Raw genomic sequence first — 27592 nt, 5'->3', positions numbered from 1 at the left:
TTCCTTAGATGACCTACACCGTTCTTAATGCTGCAGAAGTTAGGGACAGAGCCCAGTCTCAGAGAACATCAGACAGACAAAAGATAAAGGGGAAAATTACCAAAATGCTTAAATAGTCAGACGTTTTGACTGTAATGAAAACTGAGTTTGCTTATACCTCACAGATCTATCGTTTAGTCTCCAAGCCAAATTACTTTAGCTTTATCTAAATAATGGTCTAGTTATTTTTTTCCCATCACTCTTAAATTCTTCTTTTTAAAGATTTATTTATTTTAGAGAAAGAGAGGGCGGGGGAGAAGGGAGGAGGGAGAGAGGGAGAGACAGAAGTCCAAGCAGATGCCCCACTGAGCGTGGAGCCTGAGGAGGGGCTCAATCTCATGACTCCAAGATCATGACCTGAGCCAAAATCAAGAGTTGGACACTTAACCAGCTAAGTCACGTGGACACCCCACTCTAAACTTTTTTTTTAAAGATTTTATTTATTTATTTATTTATTTATTTATTTATTTGAGAAAGCAAGAGCACACACACAAGGGGTGGAGGGGCAGAGGGAGTAGCAGACTCCCTGTTGAGCGTGGAGCCCCACATGGAGCTCACTGCCAGAACCCTGAGATTATGACCTGAGCTGAAGTCAGACACTAACTGACTGAGCCACCCAGGTGTCCCACCCCACTCTTCACTTCTTATAGTTCCCATCAAATGTTACTTCCTAAATATTTTTTTTTCTCCTCAATCCATGAAACTTTTTACCTACGTAAAATGTGTAGTAGATATTGTGTTCTTTCTGCACTATTTTTTTCCACACCACAGACAGCAAACACAATTTTAAATTTTAATCAAGAGACTACATTCTTACTGGGAGATAATAAATGACAATTTCTGTAACCTTCAAGTAAGATAGCATGGCTTTCAGCATTTTTTCCATCGCTAGACTTGCTAAACTATATGCAAGAAAACCTAAAACAGTGAATCTTAATTTTTATCAGTTCCTACTTAGGAATTATTCACCCCTTGGATTTCGATAAAAGAATTAGGATAAGATTCTAAACCAAACTTTCAAAAATATTTCTATCACCTTTTCCTCAATGTCCATATTATTCTTTGCAGTGGAAAAGTACCTATTCTTTGAGTCATGCTCTGAGTTACTCTTTAGAGAAGCATCTTGTTCCACCCATCTCTGAACTAAAATTGTTGGGTTCTAAATTGTATATAACACCAGAAACTGTATTAGCTGTATTAGAACCCAGAAATGATAAGGACCCGGCATCTCAATCAGGTACCTAGGCACTAAGTTTCTCCCCTAGATATTCTGAAACCTAGTTTAGGTAATCCTGAGTTGCCCTAATTTCACAGCTCCGCCTTCCCTATCTTATGGCAACATTTTTTTTTTTTTTAAGATTTTATTTATCTATTTGAGAGACAGAGACAGAGCATGAGCAGGGGGGAGGAGGCAGAGGGAGAGGAAGAAGCAGACTCCCCGCTGAGCAGGGACCCAGGAACCTGAGATCATGACCTGAGCCAAAGGCAGACTCTTAACCGACTGACCGTCCTGCCCCTTATGGTAATTTTTGATTTAAAAAAAAAATCTTAAGCAATACAAAACTTTATCTGCGCCTGATCTGCTCCAGGCTCCTGCTCCTCAGAATACTAAAGCAAAGTATTTAATCCGATGGGACTTTTTTTTATTCCAGCTGATTTTCCTTTTATTTCTGGGTTTTACTGTTTAAGAAAATTAGGCATCATTTTGTGAATTGCTGCTTAAACAAGCATTTCTGGGCTCTATTCATTATCTTGTCTCACTTCTGGGCTTTAACTGGTGTAATTACCACTGATTCTTTGGAAACAATTTCATTATAGCTATACCTACTTAAAATGGTATTTAGGTATTGATAATGGGTTTTTATTTAGATTGAGAATCAGCTTGAATTTGTTGATAAAGCAAAAGAGAAACTGAATGGGTCTAGGTTTTACCTACTTTTGGTAGTTTATCCTTCAGAAAGCCACTTAATCTTCCTGATTCAAATTATCTATAAAATAAAGGCAAAGGCATGGGACGCTTACAGAAACGCTTTATGTGTGTCGAGTGAGAGGCACAATTGAAATGAATGATTTAGAGCCTCATAAGAAAGAGCGCCTGTATCCACAAGCAACCGGCAAACATTACCACCACAGAATATCTTTGTATCTCATTGAGTTTACATATAGGACTCTCTCAGCTTGCAAGTCGTATACCATAAGTTCCATTACACGTCAGCTGTTTGAAATTAAGAATGTATTTTCTACTGGGAAGAATATTATAAATGGCAATTACCTTTCTAGGCAAGAACACAAGAGACTACTTACTGTGTAATGCAATGGAAAAATGCCCAGGCAGTGCCAGGGACGGTATCAGTAGTTAAATGCTACTGAACAAGAAATTTATTTATTTATTTTGGATGGAAGTACTTGAGACGTTATTTACTGAAGGATAAAGAGCCAGATAGAGAATCTAAGATATTCTGCATTATCCTTAAAACATCCTGATGAAACCGCTTTTTATTAGCAGTCAAGTTCCCTTCAACCTGTGTCTCAACATGAAGATATTATTAGCATGCATCTTCCTAAAAAGAGCTTCCCTCTCAAAAAGCTGGGAATAAAGTGGGGCCAATCACAAAGGGAGAGAATAAGTTGTCTGTCTTGTCTGGCAATATGACATCATATCCCCCCATAGGAGGGGGGGAGGGAAAAGCCTGGAGGGAAAGATATTCTAGAAATTTCCAAACTCAGAATTTCCAGGAGGAACAAATAAAACAAAGATGGTTCGGCCTCAGCCCCAGTTTCTGATACGGTGGGTCTCACACCCACACTCCCGCTTCCTACTTGAGGCCTTCTGTTCCTACCCCTGATTCAAAGTGACCCATCCAAACACAGTGTCTGTGTGCACCTGGTGAGAAGCACAAAGAAAGTGACTCACTGTCAGCAACCAAGCTTACTGACCTGCTGTCCCCTGACTGGTGCACGCAGCCTATCTGGGGCCCTGTTCCACACCCTTGCCTGCCTCAGAATGGCTGAGTCCTAGCAGCTCTCAGCAGCTACGCTCTAGCTACGGCTCCCTCTCTCTATAAGTAGGCTCCTGGCTGGTGCACAGGACTCCACTAGACTGCCAAGCCCTCGAGGGGTTCCTGAATTACCCCTGTACCTCTGGAGCCAGGCACACTGCTGGGCACCCACCACAGACTCAATTTTTGTTCAGCGGAACTGACGCTGCTCTCTGTCTCACCACCTGTTCCTACCAGTGGACCCAGTTACTCCTGTTACTGGGCTGTAAACCAAACTCTACCCCTTGATCCACTGCAACTCCAATGCCCACGTAATGCCCACTCGCCTCCAACCCTTATCTTCCCTAGCCAGAACTCCAGTCTCCATTAACACCACTGACCTACTAGAGACGGGCCAGTTTTTCTGACTTGCCTCATTAAAAAGCCTTAACTGGGAAATAATGGAGAGCAAAGTGCACAAGGAAGAAAAGGATCAAGGGCAAGACGTCCAGCAGACATCCCAGGGTGTCCTGAGCGCAGAGAAGTCTGATAAAAACAATGAACCGCCATCCAACGCCCTCGACAAAATCCATGGTAATATCGTTCCCTCCCACAGAGTCTCACTGAAATTTCAAACAGTGTTACACAATGAAGAGAGAACCCTTTAACTCCTACTACACCTCGTCTTCTAGAATTCTGAACACTACAACTCACCAAGACAGGGGACGGAGAGGAGAGAGCTTCAGAGGATACGTTTTAGATGAATAAAAAAAATTATATTTGCACAAGTGATTTTTTTTTTAAATCAGCAAAAATAGCACAGCCAACTCTTACAACTGGATCTGACTGTAAAAAGGAACGAGTTTGGAATGAGAGAATAATAGATACAAAACGTCAAAAGTATCAGGAGGGAAGGTCCTTGTCAGCATTTCAGTATGTCCTGGCATGATTCAACTCGGAGCAAACATAGCTTATTTTATTATACAAATAACATGGGAAACAAAGAAGAAGTTAAAAAAAAAAAAAAAAGGACCCAGACACCCCCAATACTTTATAAACATTAAATAGTAAAAGAGCACAAGAGAGAGGCACCTGGCTGGCTCAGTCAGTAGACTGAGACTCCTGATCTCAGGGTTGTGAGTTCGAGCCCCATGTCGGGTGTAGAGATTACTTAAAAATAAAATCTTTAAATAAATAAAAGAACATGATAGAACCAAACAAATAAAATAAAAGGAGAGAGAAAGAGAGAGAGACAGGGACAGAGGAAGGGCCTCCTATTAGGAAGAACGAAAGCATCGTCCATCGCTTCATCCTCAACATCCTCTGTCCCCAGTTCTCCGCACTGAAGCGGTTTCTCCTTCCTGCCATCAAGAATATTCTGAAACACAAATCTGATGTCAGCTCCGGATTCAATAAGTCCTGCTGGCCCCACACTGTCTGAAAAGAGACAAAGTTCTTTAACATGGCAGGTCATCTTAGCCCTAGGAAAGCCTAATCTCTCCATGACCCATTTAAACCCCTCTTCCCCCCCTTTGTTCTCCATGCTCTGGCTCCACACGGACGCCCACTCTGCTTAGAACGCCGGTTTTGTTATTTGGCAATAGGCAGTGCCCATCCCTCGGGAGCAAGGTCAGATCTGAAGGTCTGCTGCTGGGGCAGGCCGTTCCCCTCCCAGCCGGCCCCTCCTTTCCTCGGCACATTCTTCCTATGACTTTAGCTCTGACGAGCGCGCGTGGGAGGGCGTATTTTCGTTATCTAGTTGCCCTCAAGGGTCTGTGCGCTCTTCCCAAGAAGTCAGCCCATGGTAGGCAGCCAGCACTTAATAGTAAGAAATGTCTTTGGAAGGACTAAGGGATGGTGGGACAGTCCACAGGGCCCGCGTGTAGGGTTACGTCCCCAATACGAGCACGTGCACACGGCAGCTGTGAAAACCGCATAGTAAGGAGTGAAGGGGAGCTGCTGAGTTTCAGAAGTAGTAGGGGCGCCTGGGTGGCTCAGTCGTTAAGCCTCTGCCTTCGGCTCAGGGCGTGATCCCGGCGTTCTGGGATCGAGCCCCACATCAGGCTCCTCCGCTGGGAGCCTGCTTCTCCCTCTCCCACTCCCCCTGCCTGTGTTCCCTCTCTTGCTGGCTGTCTCTCTCTCTGTCAAATAAATAATAAAATTAAAAAAAAAAAAAAAAAGAAGTAGTAAAAACTGCACTGTAGGTTTTGAAATAATAATACACAGATAAAATATCCATGCAATAGCAAGACTTTAAACCATTAGTAGAAAGGGGCGTCAATTGAATGCATATATAACAGATACGAGTTTGCATTCAGAACTTCAAAACCCTCTACACATTACATATGATGATTACTGGCAAAGCCAGTACAGTCGTCATTTTATTAGCCTAAGAAGGGCACAACCATCTACCATCAAATCAAATTACTGCACAAATTAACCACTTTCTATGCTACTTATATTAAATATTCTTTTTGTTTCTATCATGGACTTAGCCAATAAACTAAAAATTGTTTAAAACCCATTTTTTTAATCATGTTAAAGCTTGAAGTAGATTAATGGTTACTACAGAAGAACAATTCGGGGCGCCTGGGCGGCTCATTCGGTTTTAAGTGTCCCACTCTTGACTTTGGTCATGATCTCAAGGTCGTGAGATGGAGACCCCTGTCCTACGCTCAGCACAGAGTTTGCTTGTCCCTCTCCCTCTGCTCCTCCCCCCACGCTCGCGCGCTCTCTCTCTCTCTCTCTCTCTCTCTCTCTCGCGCGCGCGCGCCCTCTATCTAGCTGTAAAATAAAATCTTAAAAAAAAAAAAGAAAGAAGAAAAAGAAGAGAACAGTTCAAACTCGTAAGCAAGCAATTCAAATACTTACAATCTTTTTAGCGATGACAGTCCCCAAAAGGCACCTGGATCTATACTACTAATAAGATTATTTCGGAGGTCTCTGTTAAAAAACAGAATAAAAGTTATCACTTAGAGTGCTGGTAAGTGATATTTAGGCAAACTACAGTTACCTGCTATACAGAAAACAACAATAATGGGAGGAAAGTAACGCCAAAAAGGTTAACCCCTATAGTAAGTGGCAGAGCCAAAATTCAAATTCAAGAAATCTGGTTCCAAAGCCACTTGTTTTGGTCAATATAATAAAGGCATCTACCAAAAAAGATATATACGTCCCTATATTATTCAAATTCAAAGTCATGCCCAAACTACAATCCTAAACATTCTACAATTTCCTCCTCAGTATGCTACACTTGAGTTTTGTCAAAATAAATCAGATTATGTTTGTGAACATAATTAAACTGAATTTTTAAAAACCATCTTCTAAAATATACTCTAAAATTCATGTCACTGAGTTTTTCATATTTTTCCCTCCCTGAGCTTTTGCGGTTAGGATTCCTATAAAATAACAATGCGATCATTCACAACATGTAGCTCAAGGCAAAGATCCAGCAGCCCCCAAGGCTCTGGCATCTGAGGGCAGTCTCCATTTACTCCCACTCTCATGCGCAGCCCTGCCATGTCAGCACACCGCCACCAGGGGCCAGTGGTGAGCGCCACAGCCACGGCCCTCCACCAGTGAGGATCTGGGCCACCTGCTAAGGCTGCTGCTCTCTGGTGGGTACCTGGGCCCAGCTGGGGACTCAAGTCATCCCCATGCAAATGTTCACACAGACCTCAAAGACAGCAGACATTCAACTGCAGGAGCACTTAGAAGCCCCTTTTCCCTGACCACATTCCCGCCCGTGGCTGGCCCACACTTGAGCTTTGTCAGACCCTTGAGCCGGACTCCCTCATAACCTTGCCCACTGAAGTCACGAGTAGTTTCCAGTCATCTCTCAAGGCACCTGACATCACACTATGAGCAGAAGAAACTCTGCTACTTCTCTTGTCCTTCCCTTCTCCCTTCCTTCCCTAAGAATGGCAACCCTGCCCCTCATCCATAGGGATGCACACAGAGTTGGTGAGAAAATATAGAAACGCAGAGCAACACCCACTACAAACCACCTCACCAGGTCCTTTAGTCTCTTACTTGCTGGAGATTTAAAAGGGCTTCGTAGAAGTGTATTTTGGGCCACTGGTGTCGCCTGTTATCATGACACTGAGGTGACAAGTCTCTGGGATCTTTTATAACTATTGCTCCATCATGGGATTATAGCCTGACCCCACACAGTCTATAAACTAGAGAAAAATCTGGTGTTTACCCCTTTTCAAACCACTCCAACTCAGAAAGCGTCTGACTTCCCCCGTCTACCTGTGCTGAAGAGAAGAACCCCATGGAAGTCTTACTGCAGTGAGCACCGATCCATCCAGTGAAGGGAGGCACGTTCAATTTTACTGACCCTTCAGCTAATGAAAACTATCTGATGTATACGGCCTGCTTCATAATGTGCTATTTTCTTCTAACAGTTCAAACTATCGATATATACCAGTGACAACGCTAGGGTTAGTTTCTGACAGGTTTCCTGGAAATTTCACAAAAACATCGTGAGGAGACTGGCCGTCTGCCCATCATGGTGGCAATCATTCATTTACTCTAAGTCTGCCATTCTTTCTTTTTTTTTTTTTTTTTAAGATTTTATTTATTTGACAGAGAGAGAGAGAGAGAGCACAAGCAGGGGGAGAGGCAGAGGGAGAGGGAGAAGCAGGCTCCCCAACTGAGCAGGGAGCCTGATGCGGGGCTTGATCCCAGGACCATGACCTGAGCCCAAGGCAGATGCTTAACTGACTGAGCCACCCAGACGCCCCAAGTCCAGCATTCTCGCTGTGTCACTGACATTGGCTTCCCACACTAGCCTTGCTGTTTAATACCTGGTGATAAGACACCGGTCAGAACGTCTCATAACACTTCTCTGGAAGTGCAGTCTGTAATGCCAGGAGCACAACGCTCACCAGCAAATACCACTCCGCCTTTCTGGAGTCTTACTCCCAGTATCACACACCAGGCGTTCTTGGGGGCGGGGGGGTAGAACTGCCATTCCACCCTCCTCCCCAATCAGAGCCCGATGCGTCTAAATAAAACTGAACCCCCAGTACGTTGTAACTCTTTTTTTAAGAAAAGAAATAACCGGGGCGCTTGGGTGGCTCCGGTGGTTATGTACCTGCCTTCAGCTCAGGTCATGATCCCGGAGTCCTAGGATCGAGCCCCACATCGGGCTCCTTGCTCAGCGGGGAGCCTGCTACTCCTCCCGCTTGTGTGCTCTCTCTCTCTCTCAAATAAATAAATAAAATCTTAAAAAAAAAAGAAATACCCATTAAACATAAAATCTATGCTCTGATTACCATTACTAAATAAGGATTTCATTGATCAGAACTCAGATTCTATATTCCACAAGAAAACAGCTTTGTCAATGCTGGCAGCTGACCTAAATTTTGGGATTTTTTGGTTTTTTTTTTTTTTTTTTTTTTTTTGCACCACAGCCTCTAAGATATTTTTTTTTTAAATAAAGTAAATGAAAATATCTGAAAAGGCCAGGTAGCTTCACAAAATGGAACTGGATGGTAATAAAAGTCTCAAAAGACATTCAGGTAAACTCTCAAATCCTACCCTTCTTTCTGAACTTCCAATCAGCTTTTAACTAAGGAGTAAAAAAAAAAAAAAAAAAAAGATGTCCTTGGTGTAGCAACCTCAACAGGAAAAGAAAATCATGCGGAGACTAAGTTCCCTGCTACAGAGCCATGGCCTCCGCCTCCCTCATCCCCAGACACCTGCCGGGGGCCCAAATGGCTAGTGAGGCAGATTTTGAGAGCACAGCCCAGGCTGGCTGCTCCCCTGCCTGCCACTATGCCCTGCAGCCTTTCTCTTGGCCACTCCAGAAAGTCAGAGGTGAAGGGCATTTAAGTGGCCCTGAGAAGAGCCATCACCCCATGAGAGAGGGGAGCAGGTTCAGGCCGGCCTCCAGGGTGAGGAGGAGGAGGAGGAGGAGGAAGCGTACTCCACACAGGCATCCAACGGTCCAGGCCCAGCTGCCTGCCACGAGAGCCTCTGCTCACAAAGGCACCACACACCGGCTTCCTTCCCTCCCCTCTCATCGTCCACTCCCTGATATGTGAGATTTCTCGGACCACCTCTCAGATGAACCACCTGAACCCAGAATTTCATCTCAGGACCTGCTTCTGGGAAAACTCAGGTCCAGATACTGGCCCACTAACGTGAAATCCACCCGCACCAGGACAAGCGTTCACACTGAGGGCAGACCTAAGGAGACTCTATCCACCCACTCCATTTTCAGGGCAAGAGCAGAAACGGGAAGACTACTAGTCATTCAAAAATTCAAAACCTTAAAAGAAGAAAAAAATAAAATTTATTCCTAAGGAAAAAAAAAATTCAAAAACTTTAGAGTAGGTGGAGGTGAGGAAGGAGAGCACATATGAAAGGTTCCAGAATTTAACAATGGTACTCAAACTATGACTGCTATCAATCATTTCATGTCACTGTGCTAAACATTTTTTTTTTTGTTTTTTGCTGCCTTCTCCCATGCACTGGGGAGGAGCACCCTTACTTCTCTCACAGACCATACATACAGACAGTGCCTCAGAATCCCCAACACCACTCCTCCAGGTACAGCACTCGATCAACCTCCATCCAGATTTTCCAAACACCGTCGTCTTGGTAAATTGGCAGGATTACATGTCCCTGGTCCAACTAAACCTAGGGCCTGGGGTGGTGGGGAGGAGGCAGATGGGGACAAGGATTGGCCATTTCCATTGGTTTGATTAGATAACCCCAGGACCCTCTGCTACCATGATATAAGAGCCTGTTTACGGGGCATCTGGCTGGCTCAGTAGGTAAAGCATGTAATTCTTGACCTCAGGGCCATGAGTTTAAGCCCCATGGGTGTGCAGAGCTTACTTAAAAAAATATATAAATAAATAAATAAATAAATAAATAAATAAATAAATAAATAAATAAGAGCCTGTCTAATGAAGCAAAAGATAGGAAAAGAGAATTAATGCTGAGCCTCTGGATCCAGCCAAGCCTGAAGTCCAGCTCTAACTCTCTGGGCTCCTCAGTTACACGAATCACTAATTTTAGGGAGTTGGTGTCTGCCGCCTACCATCCCATTAAGATCTACAATCAATCCTAGGAGACACAACTCCTGCTACAGATAAAGAACTCACGTGCAAAAAGATTATGAAATTTGGCCAAGTTCTGAGTGGCCGAGCCAGAAGTCAGGATTTAAACACATCTTCCTGACTGACACAGTGGAGATTTACTAAAGGAACCAAGTCAATTTATACCTAGGGCAAGAGGAAGATAGATACAGCAAATGTGCCAAGAAACTGGCAAGGTGCTAGATACCATTCTTTCAAATTCTCTGCATGTTTGATACATTTTATTCATTGGAAAAAGTTACTATATGTGGTATTGTCCAGCCTTCCAACTTGGTGTCAAAGGCATCCACCTCTCCCTCCTTGCTGTCATCACCCCCACACGGTGCTGGCTGGTGTCCTTGCTTCTCCCAGCTATGCTCCATTGAAAGTAATCTTCCTGGGGCACCTGGGTGGCTTGGTCCACTGAGCATCTGCCTTCGGCTCAGGTCCTGATCTCAGGGTGCTGGGATCGAGGCACATGCTGGGCTCCCTGCTCAGCGGGGAGCCTGCTTCTCCCTCTGACCCTCCCCCCTGCTTGTGCTCTAGCTCACACTCTCCCTCTCTCAAATTAATAAATAAAAAAAAAAATCTTAAAAAAAAAAATCAAGTGATCTTCCTAAGCATATTTCTGAATGTGTTTGTGCTAGTTAAAACCTCCAAGAGCTCCAGGTCCCTTAGAATTAACTCCACACTCTTTAAACTAACTTACAAGCGCCACCATGGCCCCGGCCCTAACTCTGATTCCCATTCTGCTCCGTACCTTTCTTTGACACTCAGCCAGCCTTTCTCTCTTCATATAACTAGTCATATTTCAAGATGTTTCTAGAAAGAGTCCTACTTCTCTCACGTCCAGACCTTGGCAGAGGGTTGCTCTGCCCTTGACCCACCTCCCCCAGGATCTATCCTCACGTGCATCCTCGTTTTTCACACCTGAGTAGCTCCCAGTCATCCTTTACATCTTGAACAGCATTCCTTTTTCCAAAAAAAATATCTCTGGACAATAATGCCCTGTACTTTCCCTGCTGTGGCCCTCATCACCCTCTACTCACTGCTTAAACCACCTTCACTGAGAGACCAAAAGTTCCACACGGGCAGGGTCCACGTCCACCGATTCAGCGAGATGGACAGACACACATTACAGAGTGCGATGGACACTGCTACGGTCTGGATGTTTGTGTCTTCCCAAAATTCGTATTGAAATCCTAACTCCCAAAGTGATGGAATTAGGAGGTGGGGCTTCTGAGAGGTGATTAGGTCATGAGAGCGGAGACCTAATGAATGAGGTCGATGCCCTTATAAAAGAGACCCCGAAGTTTCCTCATCCCCTTCCACCACGAGAGGTTACAGCCAACTAAGAAGCGGTCTCTCACTGAACAATGAATCTGCCGGCACCTTGATCTCGAGCTTCCCAGCCTCCCAAACTCAATGTCTGTTGAAAAATAAATGTTTGTTGTTTGCAAGCTACCCTGTTTATGGTATCTTGTGATAGCGGCCAGAATGGATGAAGACAGATGATAAATGCATAAGAAAGTACACCACGGCCGGGAGACAGAATTATGTTACCTGACCCTCACTACAAAAATCTTTTTGGTAAATTACAGTTAGCTACAAAATCATGATGATATTCATAAACTCAGGCAACACAGAGACAGCGGCATCTCATTCATAACCACTTACATTTCTCAATAAAGGCAGAGGGTCAGGATGCCTGCAACTGACCTTCAAGGAATTCAGCAAACGTGTGTATGTGCAGGCATGTTCCAATATGAAGAGAAAAATGACAGCAAATAACAACTAATTATTGCAGCTGGGTAGTTACACTGGTGATAGGGGAGGTTACTACATTAATTCTTTACATTTATCTGTATGTTTAAAAATTTTCATAATACAAATTATTTTTTATCCCCAACTTTTTAAGTCCTAGGGAGTATAATTAATCACCAGGCCCAACTTATTAGTCCCTATCCTCCCCCTGGCCCAAACGACCCCAATCCTACACCTCGAAGAGAAATGATATTTTAGGAGAAAATTCAGTCGGTGTATTTTTGACTCGTGTTGGATAAGCAAAAAAGCGCTGCAAACAGAAATATATGTCAGTTTCGTTTTTTTAAAACCTATGTTTCCCTTTTCAGATTTTAAACCGCATCTACAACAAGTACTGATTTAGCTAAAGCAGTCCATAAATTTGTTGCCGATGACATACAGCATGTGTTGCTACATTATACCTCTCGTGAAAAACTGAGGACTGCGACATGATTTAAAGATACACTTCTCCTTTAATGATAAAAACTCCTTGACATATTATATAATACTTAATAACAGCCATATTAATCAGGCCTTGCCAAAAGATATTTATAGTCAGATTCTCTCATTTAACATCTCTCCTTCCCTTACCAATCACAGCTTCCCTAGGGAACAGGAGTCTAACTTTAGGGTCTATCGCTTATTTAAACATAAACATAAATAAATAAACATAAATGTTTATTAAAACATAAATGAAAAAGTGCACAAGAATTGCTGAGACAAAATTAAAGGAGTGTGTGAATAGTTCTTGGAAAGAACGCCAAGTGTAGCAGAAAAGATGCTTTTTCACTGCAAGTATCAGAAACTTCTACTCAAAAAGGTTTCAGCAATAAAGGAAATTCTCTGGCATTAAGGGAAATCAAGACATAGGACAGCCTAAGGGGTTTCTCCACCCTTCTCAGAATGTCAACTTGGCCTTCAGGCTGACCCTCAATCGTGAGGCGATGCCAAGGTCCACAAACCACCTCCAAGCACAAAGTCACGACAAAGAGTGGATGCTTCTATCCCTGTAACTCCTTAGGAGCCAGGACATCTTTCTCAAAGCCCCACAGCTAAATACCCCTCGTCACTCTTACTGGCTCCGGCTGGCTCTGGCAATAGCTAGAAAGAGGTGCTACGGTGACCCGCACCCATCATCTGGGATGGAGTAGAAGCTAGGGAGTCAAACACATTGCTAGTATGTCATCTTAGTGTCAGTAATTAGACTACAGAGGAGTGTCACTAGATACTAACAGATACGTAACAAGAATCACAATACTCTAGGGGCACTTGGTTGGCTCAGTAGGTTGAGAGTCCGACTCTTGGTTTCAGCTCAGGTCATGATCTCAGGGTCATGAGATCGAGCCCCGCGTTGGGCTCTGCGCTCAGTGGGGAATCTGTTTAAAGATTCTCTCCCTCTGACCCTCCCCCCACTCACATGCTCGCTTGCTCTTTCTCTCTCTCTCAAATCAATCTTTAAAATTAAAAAAGAGAGAGAGAGAGAGAGAATCACAATACTCTAAAATGAAGGATATGGGCACCCAGGCTTGTTTTATTAGAGAGAGAGAGAGAGAGAATGAATCCCCTTCAGAAGCTATTCGTCAAATCAAAAGAACTGACAGGAGCAGCTTGACCCGCAGATTTCCTTAAACTCTGAGGCATATTTGTTAGTTAATTCAACCAGCCAGGCCTTAATGAGAAGGAAGCCCATACAAAGGGCATAGTGAGGAGACCTCCAGTCACCTGGGGAACCGTGGAAGAGAGCATAGTGCATGCCGCAGGGTCACCCCCCCACCCCGTCCCACCCCGAGAGGTGAGGTGGTCAGGTGGTTGTCCACCATCGGCTCTCGGTTCTTGGTTGAGGGATCCCTGGGCAGAGGGGAGTGGCTTTCAGCCCAGTGCTAGAGCACGAAAAGCTCTCAGGTTCACGTGTGGAAGACCTAAGCAGAGATACACAGGAATGACCAGCAATGAAGGAAAAAATCAGCTACGGTGTTTTCTCAAGTAATTGGGAAAAATCTAAAACTGATGTCATTTACAAAGACCTATGCGGCTAGCTAGGTCTTCAGTCCAGAACTCAGCGTGAGTAGCCCAGATCCTAAGTCACCTACTGCCAACCAGCAGTCTCCTGCAGAAAGAGCACTAGCTTTTTGCAAACAACCCCATCTCTTAGCTCAGCAAGGGCCATTCTGCTGTTCCCCTGGAAACTCGACTAGACTGTCCTAGTCCAGGTGCCTCAATGGCTATGTGACCAGTTCTTCTGCTCCTATATTGCACTGGGCCCTGGGAATTTGAGGGTTTGCTTCTTCTCCAGGAAAGAGGACTCAGAGACCCTCTGTCCTTAGATCCAGAACCATGTATTGGCTTTATTACATGGTCTTTTTCCCTGTCCATCCCCTAAACCCGGTAGGGATGGGGAAGCAAAGACGAGACCCTTCTTAGGGACCCACCAGCATATAAGCTCTTTCTACATTCCCTCTAACTCCCCAGTGAGCCCATAGAATGTGTATCTAGAAAAGGAAGAAGTTTCTCTTATGTTACTTTTTCTCGAATCTCTTTTCTATATTGGACTAGGTAGGACTTTTGGAACTCAATAGCCAAAAACTGAGTCCTTTTTTCTGTTCTTTCATCCCTTCCAAGGCAGAGTAATTAGGAACAGCAGGGAAAACACACATTAGTAAATCTACAAAAATGTTACAGCATTGTCATAGGATGAACTGTGCCCTCCAAAATTCCATGTTGAAGTCCTAACCCCTCTTCCCCCAAAATGGGACTGTATTTGGAGATGGGTTCTTTAAAGAGGTAATCAACATAAAATGAGGACATTGGAGTGGGCCCTAATCCAAAGTGACCAGTGTTCTTATAAGAAGAGGACATGTGGGGCGCCTGGGAGGCTCAGTCGGTTAAGCGTCTACCTTCGGCTCAGGTCATGATCCCAGAGTCCTGGGATCAAGCCCCTCATGGGGCTCCCTGCTCAGTGGGGGAGTCTGCTTCTCCCTCTCCCTCTGCCCTTGCTTGTATGCTCTCTCTCTCCCTCACTCTCTCTCTCTCTAATAAATGAATCAAAAAAAAAAAAAAAAAAAGAGGAAATGTGGACACACACAGAGGAAACACCACGGAAAGACACAGGGAAAAGACGGCCTGGAAACAGGCCTAGAAGAGATCCTTCCCTCATGGCCCTAGAAGAAACCAACCCTGCCAGAGCCTGGATCTTGAACTGCCAGCCCCCAGAACTAGGAGGAAATCAAGGTCTGTTGTTTAAGCCACTCAGTCGCCCTGCCTTCACACAGTTTGTGTCTGATACACAGAAAGCCCAAGACAGAGTCCTCAAGTCTCTGCAGTCTTGGAAGAGAAGATCCCTAAGATATTTCACAGACAGTATAATGAGATCCTGAAGCAAACCAGAGTCCATGAGAGGAATCCTACAGTGAAGAAAATCACAGAAGAATACAAAGAATACAACTCAAAGAATAGCGTTGATGGACATAAGGGAAGGACAAGATAGTCTTTGGATTCGGTCACAGGAAGGGGACAGTGCTACACAGAGGCTGAGAAGGTTAGTTAGATGACCTGGGAGAGAGAGAAAATGAGAAGAGCTATGAAAACAGTAAAAAGAATCAAGAGCTTATTCAAGGGCTGGTATGGAAATTACAAAATCTATAGAGATTTTAGCTTTAAGATCACAACAGCAAATCAGAGAAGAGCAAGACAGTAGAAAATGTAACTGTGAGAAAAATAGTTCTGGGCTCCTGGGGAAGAAAAGCCCCCAGTACCCCCCAAGCCTCCCTCCCCATCACTCTGCACCAACACCCACCTCCCACGCCCACAGAGGATGAATGGGGCTGCAGAGGAAAGGCCTGAGAAGACATTCATCAGTGTTTGGTCATGAACTCCTGGCAAAAGGGTCAAACCACTGGCTATGGGATCTCTTTGGTCTATCTTGTGCTCTGAAATTAGGTAAAACGAAGACCAGGGTCTTTCCACAAGGGCCAGCCACCCTCAGCTCTCGGGGAGCCTTTCCAGCCACTGGTCCCAGCAGAACCTGGAGGAAGAAGGAGCTCTGTCTGAGCTCATGCTCACAGACAAAGGCTCTATTGACAGGACACTTCCTCTGGAACTCTTGCCGGCCCCCTCCCATCCCCGTCCTTCCTTCTCAAGGCCAGAACAGTAAGAGCCTTGCTATATCATCTCTTTTTCTTTTTTTTAATTAAAGATCTTATTTATTTATTTGACAGAGAGAGAAAGAGCACACAAGCAGGGGGAGCAGCAGGCAGAGGGAGAGGGAGAAGCAGACTCCCCACTGAGCAGGGAGCCTGACATGGGACTCGAGCCCAGGACCCTGGGATCATGACCAGGGCTGAAGACAGATGCTTAAACAACTAAGCCTCTCAGGCGCCCCTCTCTTTTTTTCCGAAGTGTGCTGTTCTCCCACGGAGACAGCACGGGGTGCAGGTCCCACCCAGGCATGCATGGCCTCCCTCACGCAGCGGCAGTGAGGCCGAGACTCAGGTTTGGGCTTTGAAGGGTCTGTGTGAAATGCTGAGCTTAGGTAAAAATGCTTCCAAACAGAGATGGCCCGGGTCCCAAAGTCATTACTGGGATCTTAGTCCCTGCGTATGTGTGTGTGTATGTATGTATGTGGGTGTGTGTACACACACACTCTCATATATATATACATATATGTAATATATGTATGTATATGTACGTGTGTCTGCCTGCCTATCTATCCATATGTGGTCCCTCTGTGTGTGTGTGTGTGTGTGTGTGTGTGTATACTCATATATATACACATATGCATGTATCTGTGGTCTATCTATCTGTCTATATCTGCATCTGTGGTCCTACAAAAGGGATGTGACATCCTGGGATTCAGGTATAAACAGGCCCTTAGCTAAAAACAATCACAGCAGCATCTTCATGTCACCTACTATGTTTGCAGCAACCTAGTATGTCTTTATCATGCATAGAGATTTATCATCAAGAAATGACAGAAAATAGGTCAAAGACCAAAATGAAATTAAAAAGTTAATGTAAAAAGGGTAGAATTCACAGCATAGCACAGACCAGTAGCTAAGCTGCCCATACTTTTTATGATGCACATGAACAACCCCAGCAACCCGAGGGCCCCAAAATAAAACATGTTTATAAACACAACAGACACCATTCATAACCTAGGCATCCCTGTCATCCTTCCTTGGGAAAGAAAAGATCCCACTGATCCTCCCATTATTACCCACGCACCTACTCAGTGCCTGACAACGTGCTACACGCTAAGGCTCTCTGTCAAGCACAGTGACTTTTCTTACAAGAAACAGCCGAACGGGAACAGACTGCCCCCCACAACTGTAACTAACAGTCCAGGGACGGCCCTGCTTCAGCAAGGTCCCTCCAGCCTCCCCCTGCTGACCACGACGGGCCCTACTCCCTGCTCTTCAGTGTGTCGGCTCCGGCCCAAGCCCGTGGCAAGACAGCCTCCAGACCGTACAATCATCCGTCCTAATGACAGTAAGGAAATTCCTTTCCCAAAAAGCCCTGAGCAAATCCTGACTCGGTTACACTGGCCAGTGCCCACTGCTCATCCTGGGCCCATGGAATGTGAGTAAAGGACTGTCCTCCGCCTAGTCAGGCCCGGCACTGGTATGACCAGCCTCCTCTGAGACACGTGGCCTATGTGGAACAGGACAGGAATAGTTGAATGAAAACAGAAATAAGAAAATCTGAGAATTAAGCACTGCTGTGCCAAGAACATTTTACATATGTGTATGTGCACACACATACGTATACAGACACGTCTATGTATAAATATGAATGTACTGCTACTTTATACGTAAATGTGCTATTTTCATGTGCTTATATAAATGTAAAAACCTAACTTTAAGACTTTTGATTTAAGGGACACTTGGGTGGCCAGTTGGTTAAGTGTCTGACTCTTGATCTCAGCTCAGGTCTTGATCTCAGGGTCATGAGTTCAAGCCCCGTGTAGGGTTCCACACTGCACATGGAGCCTACTTAAAAAAAAAAGACTTTTGATTTAAGACATGTGATCAATGAAAACAAGAGACATATATAAAAGGATAAATAAAAACTCTACGTACATGCTTACATAACACATCTGTGATCAAAGCAATAATGTCATGTGGGAGTTTGTAGAAACTACTGGGTAAAATGGTCAAGGGAAGACCACATAGAAAGAGAGAAAGTGAAGCAAAGAGCAATCAGGAAAAAAAGGGAAGTCTGTAATTCAACAGAAATGAGGAGGCTCACAGTAGAACTTCCTTATATTAACTATACCTTATATACCCCTGAAATGTTTTTGTAGGGGCGCCAGGCTGGCTCAGCCCACAGAGCATGTGACTCTTGATCTCAGGGTCATGAGTTCAAGCACAACGTTGGGCATGGAGCCAACTCAAAAAAAAAAAAAAGAATGTCCTGAAATGTTATCCTAAATGTATGAGTAATAAAGGGAATCTGAAACATGATCCTGGACTATCACTCATAATAGAAGCCAATCAAATATCCACTGTGTAAAATCCAAGGCAAAAAAACAAGCATTATTTATAATATATCTGATCATAAAAACTAGACCTAATTTCTAAGCAAAACACAATATTTACATTCAAAGACATCTGAATAAAATATCGACGTTTATCCAAAAGTTTCCCTCCTTGATGTGTTCAAATTCTACTTGACTATTTTATAAAGGCCCACACTTCATAACCAACTTCGAAACAGCATCTATGCTCCAAAAGCCGGTGACCAGCAAACCATGATCCCCAGCCTGCTTTGCAAATAATATCACCTCCACATCAATTCATTTATTTACTGTCGATTGTGACAGAGACCATATGGCCTACAAAGCCCAAATTATTTATTATCTGGCCCTTTACAGAAAGTTTGCCAACGTCTAATTAACTAATTGTTTCCTGAAATTAAGTTCTTGGAAGTTTTTCATAATAAAATGTTGGGAAAACTCATTTTTATTTTGAAAAGTCGGGAGTTTGGTAACAGACTTACAATAAAAATGCAGCTAAGTATTATCTTTCACTCTAAAGCTCATAATAAACAAAAAAAATGCAGTAAGTAAAATAACAATAAGATATAATAAAAAATACTCACAATCTTTCAAGGAGACTTAACCCAGAAAATGAGCCATTCTTCAGCTCGGATATTTTATTGTTACTCAGAATCCTAAAAACGACAGGATAAAAAAAAAAAAGGTAAGTTGCAGAATATTTGTACACCATCAATATTAAAATAATTTAGGTCCTTAATTTCTAAACCTATGAGGAATTCTAAGAAGTCACTTATTAGCCAAACAGTTTTTGAGACACCTGACAAAAACAGGGGCTTCTTTCTCTTTCTTTGAGAAGCCACCTAAAATAGCTCGCTCACTCATCTTGTCACCTCTTAAATTGTTCCTATCACATCCGAATAAAAATTTTAAGGTAAAAAAGGAGAGAAGTGAACAGAAAATAGCTCTCGTGTTCAATATAAGAAGAATGCCACATACATTTATATAATTAGTCAACTTATATAAGTCGAATACTTATTTAGAAACTTAATGGGAAAATGTGTAACATGTTCTCTAAAATACTGATCCTACAAAGAAATAAAACATCCTCTCGATACATCAATGCTGAATATTATTTGTAACTCAACAGTATACGAATCTACTGTCTTGTATGTGTGAAAATAAGCTTTTGCACACCCTCACATACAGACGGCACAAGCAGCTGTGTCACAGAACTCTACCTCATGCATCAGGACAACTTTCTTAAAGATACGACGTGACAATAAGAATTTATTGAAAGAAGTCCTAGTGGAGCCACCCCCATGATAGGACTTCCCTGAGAAGACACTCTGTGTACACGATCTTGCTCCCGTTCTAGGCACTGTAGCCACATACCTTCTGCAGCTAAAGTACCAACAAAGATTTTCCATAAAGAAAGTGAAAATGCTAAAGCCACCTGATTTGGAGGAGGGAGGACATCGAGATAAGAAAATGAGAAAACCAAGGCAGAGAAGAATTAATTAGGTTAACAGCCCAAGGTTACAGCAGCAAATGCTAGAACCAAAGCACGAACCCAGAAAATCTCTACCCCAAACCTCACGTTCAACATACGTCAACGTAGGTCCAGAGACACACTCCTGGCCACGTGGGCAGAAAGTTCTCCATCACACACCATGGTGCCCTTCAGGGGCGCCCTTCACACGGGGTACAAAGTTGCACGGTGCCCCCCTCCCCTCCAAACGGTGCAACACAGCAATCCTATGTACATACAAATAACAGAGTGCCCCTGGGTCCGAAGAGTTCAGGCATTCATTTTTATTTTATCTACTTTTATTATTCTAAAAGAAGAACCTCTAATTATTTATCTTCAAACAAAAATAGCCATTTGGCACCTGATTTTCTTTTGATATTAAGTGGAATTAAAAAACAAAATCCCTATTCATGCAGATCCACGTTTCAGAACTTTTTTGTGGGATGATTATTAGGAGCTTCTCGAGTCAAGGATACCCATGTTTGAAGCTCAGCTCTCTTGCTTTCAAGTTCCATTGATCTTGGCCAGTCACTCCACCTCTGTAAGAGTTCCCTCATTCATAAAACAGGAAGAATAATATCTACCTCATAAACACTAGAGAAAAATTAGGAAATGCATGACACACTCAATGAGTAGCCATCAAATTTCAGATTCTGTGTCCTTGGTTCTAAGACACACATCCTCCCTCATTTTAATGTTTCCTGCAATCCAAGTATATGACCGTGTAATATCTTGCCTCTCCCCCAAGCTGTTGCTAAAGCAAGGGCAGGGCGTCATCAACCGTTGGGACCAAGAAAACGTGGTGTTCGAAAACACTGCAATTAAAATACAATACCATTTTCTCTAATCAAAATTGCAAAGGTTTTTTCAATTGAGGTGGTCGGCTCGGGCAAAAGCAAACTCAGCCTCGCTCACGGCCACCAAGGTCACGGAAATATGCTTTCTCTAGCAGCCCCATGGTGCCTCCTTGAGAGCCTCCCACCTTGCTGCCCAAAACATCACTCCTGAACAACTCACCAAAGCTGACAAGGAGAGCCCGTGACCTTATTTCAGCATTATGTAAGAGGAAGAGTAAAGCAGTGGTACATTCAGACAAAACTTCATGCATCCACTAAAAACGGATTTTTCCAGAGGAAACTTGATAAAAAGGAAAATGCTTGCACTCAGTTCAGAAGCAAACAAAATTGGTATCCCTGATTGAAAAGAATCTATGCAGAGATCAAACAAAGAAAAAAAAAAAACCCAACCAAAAAAGAGTAGGAAAAAACACACCCTATTAGATCAATACCTTAGTGATGAGGCACTTCTATTAGTTTCTCTCTTACTCTCTATAATCTTGTAGTATCTTCTGAAATATCAAGCAGACAACTCTCACTAAATATTTTTTTCTCCTGATGATAAACATGAGACTCTTCATAACTAGGGAGAGTTTAAAATGGAGTTAATTTTGCATATAATTCTATCTTAGAAATAAACACTGAAGGAATACTTTAAGCTCTGAGATTAAAGACTCAGGTTTATTTATTCATATTTAAGAAATATTTATGCAGCGACAGTTTGCAACTTAACAGGCACTATGCGTAGACACTAAAAGAAGAGGACCGAACAATGGAGTGGAGATCCAGAGCCCAGGGTTTTAACGGAGACCCCCCACCCCAGCGAGATAGCATTTAGGTCACCTCTCTAGTTCGACTTCAATTTCATCACCTTTAAGATGGAAAAAAATCAGACCAGAATGACCACCAAGATCCCTTCTAGCTTCTTTCACTTTTCTGTAGCCACGTTTTCATGAGCAAAGCCGCCGAACTTGACGGTGACTGAGAATTTAAAACCGATAAACCGAGAACTAGAGAAACAAAGGAAAACGACGCGGTCTAACAGGTAACAGGCTCCGTGGCTTGAGCACCCTGTGTCTGGGTGAAGAATGATCCCCAAATATGGAAGGAGCTTATGAAAAACTGTCAGGGCGCTGGCTGAATTACATCAGCACTACTGCAGAAAAGGACTGTCATTTGCTCAGCCATAAAGGCTTTAGTACAATAAATGATAGATTTTATTGAGAAGAGTAAAAAGGAAGACATTTCATCACACTTAAAAAGTTATAACTGTAACCTTAAAAATACAGTTTACAACCTCATGTTAATATATTCAGTCTATCCATTACTCGGTGTGTTTAAGGATTTTGTGCAAGAAAACAGGATCGGTATGAATAAATCTCCTCTGCAGACAGTTTTTATACTCAATTTTGAGACTGGGGATGGTGGAGCGAGCAAATGCATTATCTCATGTATCATTATAAACCTAAAACCCATTCTAATCAATATTTTTGCTGACATCTTTGAAATTTCAAACTTTCCAGGCGGTAGCTAAATGAAAAGTATAAAACTTGACCAAAGTTATAAAGCTTATGTATACCCATTTCTGTTCTATACTAACGATGTTATACTACCACCTGATCTATAGACAATGCTTAGGAACAGATTCTGGGCTCCTGCCTCTTGAATTGAAACACTGTAAGAAGACTGTGATGTCCACTGTTACCTTTAACACAGTAGCAAGTTAGTTCAATATATCAATTAGGCTGAAACATGAAAAAAGGAGTAAGACCTAATGTAGACATGTTTTTAAAAAAAAAATCAAGTTTATGGAGCAGAAAAAAATAAAAATTAAGTATTACAAGTTCTTGGTCGCTTGCTCTTGCAAGTTCCAGAATGGAATGCTATATGCAGAGCTCCCACACTCTGTATGGCAGAAGGCACAGAATAATTTTCCTTTTGAGAGGAACTGAAAATATATTTCAGGGTCTTTAAATATTCAGATCAAACGTCAGGAATATAATTCTTGAAGTCGACCCCTGGAGGGGAAAATCAGAAAAACAATCAAATTGAGCTCTTACAGTGGGTGGAACAGTGGCCCTCCAAACGATAGGGCCACCCAGGACCCATGGCTATGACCTTAACAAGAAAAGGATGTTTGCAGATGTAATGAAGTTGAAAGTTTCGAGATGAGATCATCCTCAACGAGTGTGGGCCCTAAATTCAACAACAAGTATCCTTAGAAATGAAAGGAGGAAGACTAAGAGAATGTCATATTTAAAACAAGGGCAGTCTCATACAGACAAAAAAAAAAAAAAAAAAAGAGAGAGAGAGAGAGAGAGAAAATGAAAGGCAGACAGATTTAGAAGCCACAATAAAGATTTTCTAGAACTAAGAAAATAAACATTTTTAAAAGTTTGATATTTTTAAAATCATAAGCAATGTTAAAAGATAAACAACAAATACTTACGACTACTACCAAAAACAAAGGCCTCATTTCCCAAATATATAAAGAGCTCTTAAAAAAAAAATCCCCAACAGAAAAACTAGCAAAGGCCATAAAAAGACAGTTCAGTGACAGTAAATACAAATGGATCATAATCATATGAAGGGATATACAACCACAATCATGAGAGCAATGTAAATTAAAACTAAAACAAGATACCATAATTCACTTAAGGAGTGCAAGAAAATGTGATAACACACTTTGTATTCAGAGGGAAACAACCACTCGTATCTTGCTATCAATCAGTACAATCATTACGGAAGGCGAAAGTACAAACGCATTTACAACATTTGATCCATTAATTCCCCTTCTGGAAATTTATCCTAAAGACAAATTTGCAGTTGTGCAATATACATGTTATATACTAAATTATGCAATTATATATTTATACAACAAAATTATTGATTGCACTATGATTTGTAAAAATTAACGACTGGGTATTTAGGTTGATTCCAGGAATACAGGATTGGTCCTGATGGAATACAGGACCCACAAAATGGGATATCATGCAGATGAGGGGCTGCAGAATGGAAGAGAGATGCTTTTCAGGTATTCACACAGAAAGATCAAAGACATACTAAGGACTGAAGGTATGTATTTACGTATTACAAATTCTCCATCCCTTGACATCTCCGATTTGCTCAAGCAATACAAACTGTAGTACCACAAACTGATTCTGTATTAGATTTATTATGTAGAGTAATACTTGTTATTGCTACATCTTTATCAAATACAAGAAGAACAGATAATGTGGCTAGGCTAAGCTTTTGAGTCACTAACTTCAATAGGCACATGTTCTAAGAATTTAGGACCACCTGTGAGAAGCTAAAATCAGATATGCTAACTCCTCTAAAGTCAATTTTAGTGCTTTGCTTCATTTATTCCACTAATGAAAACTGCTTACTCCCACGAAGTTTGTCAAAGTTCTAGTCCAGGGGGTGGCCAAATCCAACCCGCCACCTGTTTGGACAGCCTGTGGGCTTCTAAGAATGGTTTTTATATTTTTAATGGTTGGGGGGAAAAAAATCAAAAGAACGGTATTTTATGATACATGAAAATTCTATGAAATATAAATTTCAATGTTTTTAAAATTTTATTGGAACACGACCATGCCCATTTGTTCACATACTGTCAGTGGCAGCTTTCCTGCGATGACGGCAGAGTTGAGTAGTGTCAACAGAGACTTTCGTGGCCAGGAAAAGCCTAAAATATTTACTATCTGGCCCTTTACAGAAAAAGAAAAAGTCTGTCAAGCCCAGTTTTAGCACACTCTGTCCCAGTTTGTTCTTTGGTTTCAGGCGAATGAAAATCAAGTGCTCTTTTCTAAATTAATTCTCGCTAGCAAGTAAGAGTAAGTATCTACTGGATGGCAAAACTCCTCATCAATCTGAGTAACCTTTATATTAAAACCGCATTTAATTCAGTTCGCCATCGGCGATATACACATTGAATCTGAAGTATTATGTTTGTTCGTCAATGTGTCCCCCGAACTTGATGCCTCCGTCCAGTCAGTTCTGCAGAGAAAATTCTGGGTGGTAGGCTTTAGTGCCAGTGTGTCAAAAATGATTCGTCCTCACCTCTGCTGCATCACCTTGTTTTAACGAGGAGTCTACATTTTGTGAAATCACTGTTCAGGGACTTGTGTATTTGCCGGGTCTCCCAGGACTGGGTGAAACCTGCCTCGGGAGCTTTTCGAAAGGGACCATCTCTGCATCCCCACAGAAGTGGACCTAACAGTGAACACGTGAGTCCATCATGCAGCCCCTCTTTATATGCGTGTACTCAGTTACTCTTCATAAACACCCTACGATGTCAGTATTATTTTCTCTAAAGCCACAATTTGCTGGATGCCTGGGTGGCTCAGTCGGTTAAGCGTCTGCCTTGGGCTCAGGTCCTGATCCTGGGGTCCTGCGATGGGGTTCTGCAATGGAGTCCCATGTTGGACTCCCTGCTCAGTGGGGAGCCAGCTTCTCCCTCTGCCCCTCCCCCTGCTCGTGTGTGCTTGCTCTCTAATAAATAAATAAAATATTTAAAAATAAATAAATAAATGAAATAAAACTTAAGAGTTCGGTAGCTTGTCCAGGTTCAGATTCAAACCAAGTGGCAGAGTTAAGATTCGAACAACTCCCGGTACATAATAAGAGACTCTCATGGCTATGGAGGTGTGCTTCTCAGATCCTCCTTCAAGAGGGACCCTGCATGGGAGGGCAGTTGGCAGCAAGCCTCGACCAGCAGCTGTCCAGGCGATCTGCCTCAGTTTCCAAGCAGAGTCCATCCACCCTGTAGGCAATGCCGGCCAAGGACTCAGCACAGCGGGGATGACAGGGCTCTCCACTCCTGGCCAGCACAGACTGCCCAAGGGGTTATCTCTGCACCAGCGCTGGCCCAGACTTCTGCACAACTGTCCTATCCAACTGTCTTTCCCTTCCCCGCTCCCTTCACAGAGGCCAGTCTGTATCCCAGTCTGAAGGCTTCATTTCTTTCACCGTCCAGATGTATTTCCATCAGTACCATCTTGTACTTCTAACCCCTTCTAAACACTTGGCATGTGCTTCCCAGAAGATCCGACTGGCAAGATGCCCAGAGTATCTGTTCAATAAATGAATAAAATAAAAATATGGCTGGGTTGAAGGTTCTGCATTCAAAGATCCCTCTTAAGGAATTAATAACACAGCATCTACAAAGTACCCGCTTCCAGGGGTATAGATGAGAAGTATAAAGTTCAGTGCTGTTCACGTTACTTCTTCTCTCTGACGCTTATGGAATTTCTTTTTTTTTGGGAGGGGGGTGGGAAATAAAAAATTCTACCAGAACATACCTAGTTCACGTCTCATACTATTGCAATAGAAGTGTCCTAAGCTACTGTTTTCCACATTTTCACCCTTGTAAAATTAGGACCATCTTAAAATTGGTATCAAGAGAAATTTCCAGCTGCTAGGAAGAGGAGTAAGTGAAGAATTTATCAGTAGTTGTCATTGTTGGCACACACACAAACTGTGGTTGAATTTTAAGTCTGGATCCTTAATTACGGCTTAATGTTTACACATTAAGGTTTCACTATGATACAGCACTGAAATAAAAAGTTGTGTAATAGAAGATTGCATATTATACGGCAGTCAGCGTAAAGGCAGTAGAAATGCTAAATCTCTCAGAATTTAACATTTAGGAGAGGTTGGTGGGATTCATTCATGGGTCATGGGGAACGATCACTCACGCAGCTCACAGCTCTCACGAGCTGCCAGCTCATTTATAAGGGAAGCAGTTAAACTTCCAGTGATACATGATTAAATTAAATGGGGGGGGGGGCTTTTTAACTTCACTGAGTAAAAAGTGCAAACAAAACCCTATCTTCATCCATATTCACATGATATTACCAAGACTAAAGATGGAAAAAAGTCAAAAACACCTTAATAAAAAGATCAGCGGGTTACAATGTGTGCATTATACTGCCAAATGATTTAAAATACATTTATCACACACGGAAAGAAAAAGCAACTGATGAAGGGGTAAATGTTATTAACAGCAAAAGCTCCAGGTCAACCTGGGTCATTTCTTGCTTATGCATCTGAAAATCATAAGCAAAACTAACCTAGTTCCCGCAAATGATATGAGGTAACCCTTAACCAATTAGTCTACATTTAAGAAAACTCTTAACATTAGTATCAGTCACTGCAAAGAACACTCACTGCCTTCACACTGCTAGAAGCTACCTTGCACCTTCATTCCATGTTTGGGTTTGAGTGCTCCCGGTTTGCAAACAATCTTTCGGTGTATACACAGTAAACTTTGATTAATTACTACTTTGGTGATTCACTGGTTTTCTGTTCTTTATAAACTTTGGACACAAGTCATTAGAAGCAGACTTCTAGATCGTTCCCACATTCTCTCTGGCTACTGGGTCCTCTGAAGTGGTCGTGGTTTCCTTGGTCTCACCACGGCCCCCTTCGCAGCTGTGTTCGGCTCAAACCCCTCACTGCTCTTCCAGCAGCTTGAGCTGGTGAGTGGTGGTGTGAGGGCTCAGCAGTGGTCTCAGCTCAGGCCGGCCGGCCACACAGGCACTAGCAAAGGTCACCTGAGGAGTTCAGTGAGATCAGACCCCCATGTGTAGAAACTGAGCTAACAGATTTATGTGGTTGGGGAAAGACGAAATATTTTTGGCCTCCGAATTTAGAAAATAGGTATCTTCCCAGCAGAGATTTACAGAGTCAATGTCTCCTAAGAGAAAGGCATGGTTTTCTGGGAAGGGGCCAAGGGAAAGAGTTATGGGCTCTGATAAAGGAACTCTTTGAACTTGACTCCTATCACCAAAACAGTTTTGTTACCCTGAGCAAGTTCT

At 42.7% G+C, this 27592-nt stretch overlaps 1 protein-coding gene across 1 annotated transcript in view; it reads right to left on the bottom strand.

Moving 5' to 3' along the window:
* Positions 1 to 27592, bottom strand: part of ADGRA3 (adhesion G protein-coupled receptor A3) — a 124170-nt gene that overhangs the window by 70427 nt on the left and 26151 nt on the right. Inside the window, exons 2-3 of the mRNA XM_045771479.2 lie at positions 19010 to 19081; positions 5889 to 5960 (exon numbers count right to left, since the gene is read on the bottom strand). Coding sequence (XP_045627435.2) covers positions 5889 to 5960; positions 19010 to 19081 — 144 coding nt within the window. The remainder of the gene's footprint in view (positions 1 to 5888; positions 5961 to 19009; positions 19082 to 27592) is intronic.

This window comes from Ursus americanus, chromosome 8, assembly GCF_024610735.1.
Source record: "Ursus americanus isolate L20-20 chromosome 8, mUrsAme1.1.p, whole genome shotgun sequence".
Taxonomy (NCBI): Eukaryota; Metazoa; Chordata; class Mammalia; order Carnivora; family Ursidae; genus Ursus; species Ursus americanus.
Note: the sequence above shows the minus strand (reverse complement) of the source record. Positions and strands in the feature narration are given on the sequence as shown.